The 7,655-nt window shown below is 42.9% G+C and overlaps 1 protein-coding gene across 1 annotated transcript in view; it reads left to right on the top strand.

The window, feature by feature from the left end:
- The first annotated feature begins 269 nt into the window (after positions 1–269).
- Positions 270–7,655, top strand: part of LOC129867602 (gamma-aminobutyric acid receptor subunit beta-3-like) — a 92,254-nt gene continuing 84,868 nt past the window's right edge. Inside the window, exons 1-3 of the mRNA XM_055941108.1 lie at positions 270–905; positions 998–1,089; positions 1,222–1,289. Coding sequence (XP_055797083.1) covers positions 805–905; positions 998–1,089; positions 1,222–1,289 — 261 coding nt within the window. The 5' untranslated portion in view covers positions 270–804. The remainder of the gene's footprint in view (positions 906–997; positions 1,090–1,221; positions 1,290–7,655) is intronic.

Raw genomic sequence — 7,655 nt, 5'->3', positions numbered from 1 at the left:
CTGAGCCGCATAAAATCACCACATTACCTTGTGGAATATTAAGCTAATGATGTCTGGGCATATACATTAAATGTTTTACCCAAGTAGATAATAGATATATTTCCGTTTAGTGAATTGTTGCTGGCTGGCCCCCGAGTCAATATGAATTCTGCTGTTCTACCAATCAGCAACACGCTCCAACGAGCTCGCAAACTGTAGTATCACGTAACCTGGTCCATTTAGCTCCTCTATCATACAGAGAGACAGTTTCTTCAGACTCCGGACAAGGTGGTATGAACCAGTGGTGGCGGTGAGTCTCATCTAAGGGAGAGGAAAACCTGGCGTGAGAATGGCAAACACCTGGTGACAACATGGATAATTTACGCTAGATGAGTTTTACGCACTTGGAATGAATTGGTCTCTAATTCAAAAACCCCAGAAGTGACATCCGGATTTCTACATTGCTGTGGATGTGATGGTCTATAAACCAATGCGTGCCATGGCTTGGATAATGGAGGTTTGGATGAGTTCAGACCACGACGGGTCTCGCCGCCGGTACTGGTAACGGTTTAGGCAAAATGTTTGGTGTTCACCTAATGCGCGGTGCAATAACATCTTCCGATTCCAACAGAAACTGAGAGATTTCCGACTGATGTGAAACATTTGAACTGATCAAAGATCTCGGGAGCTAACCATGTCGGGTTAATATCAGAGAGCTGCTGTTGAAATATACCCATAGATACGTGGTTTTATAACGAATTTATTTATTTTTTACGCTGGAAAAAAAACGTTAAACACCGGTTTAGAGTCTAGACGCGTGATCCCATGTCGGAGAGATCACAAGAAATGTGTGGGTTCCAGAGAAGAGGGGTATTTGACATTCTATCTGTGCCGCTCATAGTGGCGTTGATGAGCTGTGCGCAGAGGTGAGTGTTGGAGAAGAGACTGGTCGTAAAGAAGGGATGGGTCCCGTCGTATTGGAAAAAGTTAGTTTAAATATCTCTTTCTTGTATTTCAGCGCCAACGAACCCGGGAATATGTCTTTCGTAAAGGAGACGGTGGACAGACTGTTAAAGGGCTATGATATCCGCCTTCGACCAGACTTTGGAGGTACATCTAAAAAAAATAATTGCGCGTTGATGATGGTGCAAATTATTGCCCTATAATATTACTATAATGAATGTAATAATATACGTTATTTGTCATGTTAATGGTCATTTGATTATTGGTCCCATTTCTCAGGCGCACCGGTTTCTGTTGGCATGAGTTTAGATGTGGCAAACATCGCCATGGTGTCTGAGGTCAACATGGTAAGTAGTATAAGTCCATATACTTACATTTGACCATTGATTGACTGTGGATGTTGCATAATGTTAACATATTTCAGACATTCGTATGGCTTCCCTTTTCCTCGTTGACAATGTTGTCTTCATGTTGTTTGAATGGGTTGAGCAGTTAGCGCCGTAATGCTTTATGTTGACCGACAGCATTTCAGACATCACTACGTATTACCTTTCCACTGTCTTTACTTGTCAGAAGTGAAAACCTTTGGTTGAGAAGTTCGCAGCAGATTGTTCTATTTTGTGGCTTGGTGAGCAGGATAAGGATGATCCTTATTAATCAGCGTTTCTTCTAGAAATACATGTTTCACATTGCAATACGTGGTCATATAAAGTCATTGCTTTTCACAGTGCAACGCTCACATTACTTTTGATGTGATTCTCTTCTCATTTGTTAAAATACATTTTCCCGTTACGGCTCTTCATTGATAATCATTAAACCATTTGGTAAACATATAGATTTTTTTTTGCTGGCTACTACAGATTTACATAAATGTAAGTTTGTAAAGTATAAACATTTAAAGTATGATACAGTATATACTGTAATGTATTATTATGGTTATGGATTATTATGATTCAAAGTAAGTAAAAAGGAAAATCGGATATTGACAAGATCAGAGATGTACTGAATGTACGTTTATTGGTCACATACACAGATTAGCAGATGTTACAACAGGTGTGACGGAATAGTTGTGTTTCTAGCTCCTACAGTACAGCAGAATGCTTGTGTTTCTAGCTCCTACAGTACAGCAGAATGCTTGTGTTTCTAGCTCCTACAGTACAGCAGAATGCTTGTGTTTCTAGCTCCTACAGTACAGTAGAATGCTTGTGTTTCTAGCTCCTACAGTACAGCAGAATGCTTGTGTTTCTAGCTCCTACAGCAGAATGCTTGTGTTTCTAGCTCCTACAGCAGAATGCTTGTGTTTCTAGCTCCTACAGTACAGTAGAATGCTTGTGTTTCTAGCTCCTACAGTACAGTAGAATGCTTGTGTTTCTAGCTCCTACAGTACAGCAGAATGCTTGTGTTTCTAGCTCCTACAGTACAGCAGAATGCTTGTGTTTCTAGCTCCTACAGCAGAATGCTTGTGTTTCTAGCTCCTACAGTACAGCAGAATGCTTGTGTTTCTAGCTCCTACAGTACAGTAGAATGCTTGTGTTTCTAGCTCCTACAGCAGAATGCTTGTGTTTCTAGCTCCTACAGCAGAATGCTTGTGTTTCTAGCTCCTACAGTACAGTAAAATGCTTGTGTTTCTAGCTCCTACAGTACAGCAGAATGCTTGTGTTTCTAGCTCCTACAGCAGAATGCTTGTGTTTCTAGCTCCTACAGCAGAATGCTTGTGTTTCTAGCTCCTACAGTACAGTAGAATGCTTGTGTTTCTAGCTCCTAGAGTACAGTAGAATGCTTGTGTTTCTAGCTCCTACAGTACAGCAGAATGCTTGTGTTTCTAGCTCCTACAGTACAGCAGAATGCTTGTGTTTCTAGCTCCTACAGCAGAATGCTTGTGTTTCTAGCTCCTACAGTACAGCAGAATGCTTGTGTTTCTAGCTCCTACAGCAGAATGCTTGTGTTTCTAGCTCCTACAGCAGAATGCTTGTGTTTCTAGCTCCTACAGCAGAATGCTTGTGTTTCTAGCTCCTACAGTGCAGTGGAATGCTTGTGTTTCTAGCTCCTACAGTACAGCGGAATGCTTGTGTTTCTAGCTCCTACAGTACAGCGGAATGCTTGTGTTTCTAGCTCCTACAGTACAGCAGAATGCTTGTGTTTCTAGCTCCTACAGCAGAATGCTTGTGTTTCTAGCTCCTACAGCAGAATGCTTGTGTTTCTAGCTCCTACAGCAGAATGCTTGTGTTTCTAGCTCCTACAGTACAGTAGAATGCTTGTGTTTCTAGCTCCTAGAGTACAGTAGAATGCTTGTGTTTCTAGCTCCTACAGTACAGCAGAATGCTTGTGTTTCTAGCTCCTACAGTACAGCAGAATGCTTGTGTTTCTAGCTCCTACAGCAGAATGCTTGTGTTTCTAGCTCCTACAGTACAGCAGAATGCTTGTGTTTCTAGCTCCTACAGCAGAATGCTTGTGTTTCTAGCTCCTACAGCAGAATGCTTGTGTTTCTAGCTCCTACAGCAGAATGCTTGTGTTTCTAGCTCCTACAGTGCAGTGGAATGCTTGTGTTTCTAGCTCCTACAGTACAGCGGAATGCTTGTGTTTCTAGCTCCTACAGTACAGCGGAATGCTTGTGTTTCTAGCTCCTACAGTACAGCAGAATGCTTGTGTTTCTAGCTCCTACAGCAGAATGCTTGTGTTTCTAGCTCCTACAGCAGAATGCTTGTGTTTCTAGCTCCTACAGTACAGTAGAATGCTTGTGTTTCTAGCTCCTACAGTACAGTAGAATGCTTGTGTTTCTAGCTCCTACAGTACAGCAGAATGCTTGTGTTTCTAGCTCCTACAGTACAGCAGAATGCTTGTGTTTCTAGCTCCTACAGCAGAATGCTTGTGTTTCTAGCTCCTACAGTACAGCAGAATGCTTGTGTTTCTAGCTCCTACAGTACAGTAGAATGCTTGTGTTTCTAGCTCCTACAGCAGAATGCTTGTGTTTCTAGCTCCTACAGCAGAATGCTTGTGTTTCTAGCTCCTACAGTACAGTAGAATGCTTGTGTTTCTAGCTCCTACAGTACAGCAGAATGCTTGTGTTTCTAGCTCCTACAGCAGAATGCTTGTGTTTCTAGCTCCTACAGCAGAATGCTTGTGTTTCTAGCTCCTACAGTACAGTAGAATGCTTGTGTTTCTAGCTCCTAGAGTACAGTAGAATGCTTGTGTTTCTAGCTCCTACAGTACAGCAGAATGCTTGTGTTTCTAGCTCCTACAGTACAGCAGAATGCTTGTGTTTCTAGCTCCTACAGCAGAATGCTTGTATTTCTAGCTCCTACAGTACAGTAGAATGCTTGTGTTTCTAGCTCCTACAGCAGAATGCTTGTGTTTCTAGCTCCTACAGCAGAATGCTTGTGTTTCTAGCTCCTACAGCAGAATGCTTGTGTTTCTAGCTCCTACAGTACAGCAGAATGCTTGTGTTTCTAGCTCCTACAGTACAGTAGAATGCTTGTGTTTCTAGCTCCTACAGCAGAATGCTTGTGTTTCTAGCTCCTACAGCAGAATGCTTGTGTTTCTAGCTCCTACAGCAGAATGCTTGTGTTTCTAGCTCCTACAGCGGAATGCTTGTGTTTCTAGCTCCTACAGCGGAATGCTTGTGTTTCTAGCTCCTACAGCGGAATGCTTGTGTTTCTAGCTCCTACAGCAGAATGCTTGTGTTTCTAGCTCCTACAGCAGAATGCTTGTGTTTCTAGCTCCTACAGCAGAATGCTTGTGTTTCTAGCTCCTACAGCAGAATGCTTGTGTTTCTAGCTCCTACAGCAGAATGCTTGTGTTTCTAGCTCCTACAGCAGAATGCTTGTGTTTCTAGCTCCTACAGCAGAATGCTTGTGTTTCTAGCTCCTACAGCAGAATGCTTGTGTTTCTAGCTCCTACAGCAGAATGCTTGTGTTTCTAGCTCCTACAGCAGAATGCTTGTGTTTCTAGCTCCTACAGCAGAATGCTTGTGTTTCTAGCTCCTACAGCAGAATGCTTGTGTTTCTAGCTCCTACAGCAGAATGCTTGTGTTTCTAGCTCCTACAGCAGAATGCTTGTGTTTCTAGCTCCTACAGCAGAATGCTTGTGTTTCTAGCTCCTACAGCAGAATGCTTGTGTTTCTAGCTCCTACAGCAGAATGCTTGTGTTTCTAGCTCCTACAGCAGAATGCTTGTGTTTCTAGCTCCTACACTACAGCAGATTGCTTGTGTTTCTAGCTCCTACACTACAGCAGATTGCTTGTGTTTCTAGCTCCTACACTACAGCAGAATGCTTGTGTTTCTAGCTCCTACACTACAGCAGAATGCTTGTGTTTCTAGCTCCTAGAGTGGAATGCTTGTGTTTCTAGCTCCTACAGCAGAATGCTTGTGTTTCTAGCTCCTACACTACAGCAGAATGCTTGTGTTTCTAGCTCCTACACTACAGCAGAATGCTTGTGTTTCTAGCTCCTACAGCAGAATGCTTGTGTTTCTAGCTCCTACAGTACAGCAGAATGCTTGTGTTTCTAGCTCCTACAGTACAGCAGAATGCTTGTGTTTCTAGCTCCTACAGCAGAATGCTTGTGTTTCTAGCCCCTACAGTACAGCAGAATGCTTGTGTTTCTAGCTCCTACAGTACAGCAGAATGCTTGTGTTTCTAGCTCCTACAGTACAGCAGAATGCTTGTGTTTCTAGCTCCTACAGTACAGTAGAATGCTTGTGTTTCTAGCTCCTACAGTACAGCAGAATGCTTGTGTTTCTAGCTCCTACAGCAGAATGCTTGTGTTTCTAGCTCCTACAGCAGAATGCTTGTGTTTCTAGCTCCTACAGTACAGTAGAATGCTTGTGTTTCTAGCTCCTACAGTACAGTAGAATGCTTGTGTTTCTAGCTCCTACAGTACAGCAGAATGCTTGTGTTTCTAGCTCCTACAGTACAGCAGAATGCTTGTGTTTCTAGCTCCTACAGCAGAATGCTTGTGTTTCTAGCTCCTACAGTACAGCAGAATGCTTGTGTTTCTAGCTCCTACAGTACAGTAGAATGCTTGTGTTTCTAGCTCCTACAGCAGAATGCTTGTGTTTCTAGCTCCTACAGCAGAATGCTTGTGTTTCTAGCTCCTACAGTACAGTAGAATGCTTGTGTTTCTAGCTCCTACAGTACAGCAGAATGCTTGTGTTTCTAGCTCCTACAGCAGAATGCTTGTGTTTCTAGCTCCTACAGCAGAATGCTTGTGTTTCTAGCTCCTACAGTACAGTAGAATGCTTGTGTTTCTAGCTCCTAGAGTACAGTAGAATGCTTGTGTTTCTAGCTCCTACAGTACAGCAGAATGCTTGTGTTTCTAGCTCCTACAGTACAGCAGAATGCTTGTGTTTCTAGCTCCTACAGCAGAATGCTTGTGTTTCTAGCTCCTACAGTACAGCAGAATGCTTGTGTTTCTAGCTCCTACAGCAGAATGCTTGTGTTTCTAGCTCCTACAGTACAGCAGAATGCTTGTGTTTCTAGCTCCTACAGCAGAATGCTTGTGTTTCTAGCTCCTACAGCAGAATGCTTGTGTTTCTAGCTCCTACAGCAGAATGCTTGTGTTTCTAGCTCCTACAGTGCAGTGGAATGCTTGTGTTTCTAGCTCCTACAGTACAGCGGAATGCTTGTGTTTCTAGCTCCTACAGTACAGCGGAATGCTTGTGTTTCTAGCTCCTACAGTACAGCAGAATGCTTGTGTTTCTAGCTCCTACAGCAGAATGCTTGTGTTTCTAGCTCCTACAGCAGAATGCTTGTGTTTCTAGCTCCTACAGTACAGTAGAATGCTTGTGTTTCTAGCTCCTACAGTACAGTAGAATGCTTGTGTTTCTAGCTCCTACAGTACAGCAGAATGCTTGTGTTTCTAGCTCCTACAGTACAGCAGAATGCTTGTGTTTCTAGCTCCTACAGCAGAATGCTTGTGTTTCTAGCTCCTACAGTACAGCAGAATGCTTGTGTTTCTAGCTCCTACAGTACAGTAGAATGCTTGTGTTTCTAGCTCCTACAGCAGAATGCTTGTGTTTCTAGCTCCTACAGCAGAATGCTTGTGTTTCTAGCTCCTACAGTACAGTAGAATGCTTGTGTTTCTAGCTCCTACAGTACAGCAGAATGCTTGTGTTTCTAGCTCCTACAGCAGAATGCTTGTGTTTCTAGCTCCTACAGCAGAATGCTTGTGTTTCTAGCTCCTACAGTACAGTAGAATGCTTGTGTTTCTAGCTCCTAGAGTACAGTAGAATGCTTGTGTTTCTAGCTCCTACAGTACAGCAGAATGCTTGTGTTTCTAGCTCCTACAGTACAGCAGAATGCTTGTGTTTCTAGCTCCTACAGCAGAATGCTTGTATTTCTAGCTCCTACAGTACAGTAGAATGCTTGTGTTTCTAGCTCCTACAGCAGAATGCTTGTGTTTCTAGCTCCTACAGCAGAATGCTTGTGTTTCTAGCTCCTACAGCAGAATGCTTGTGTTTCTAGCTCCTACAGTACAGCAGAATGCTTGTGTTTCTAGCTCCTACAGTACAGTAGAATGCTTGTGTTTCTAGCTCCTACAGCAGAATGCTTGTGTTTCTAGCTCCTACAGCAGAATGCTTGTGTTTCTAGCTCCTACAGCAGAATGCTTGTGTTTCTAGCTCCTACAGCAGAATGCTTGTGTTTCTAGCTCCTACAGCAGAATGCTTGTGTTTCTAGCTCCTACAGTAGAATGCTTGTGTTTCTAGCTCCTACAGTAC

Source organism: Salvelinus fontinalis, chromosome 12, assembly GCF_029448725.1.
Source record: "Salvelinus fontinalis isolate EN_2023a chromosome 12, ASM2944872v1, whole genome shotgun sequence".
In the NCBI taxonomy this organism is placed as follows: Eukaryota; Metazoa; Chordata; class Actinopteri; order Salmoniformes; family Salmonidae; genus Salvelinus; species Salvelinus fontinalis.
The sequence above is the reverse complement of the archived record's forward strand: the minus strand, read 5'-3'. Positions and strand labels throughout refer to the sequence as shown.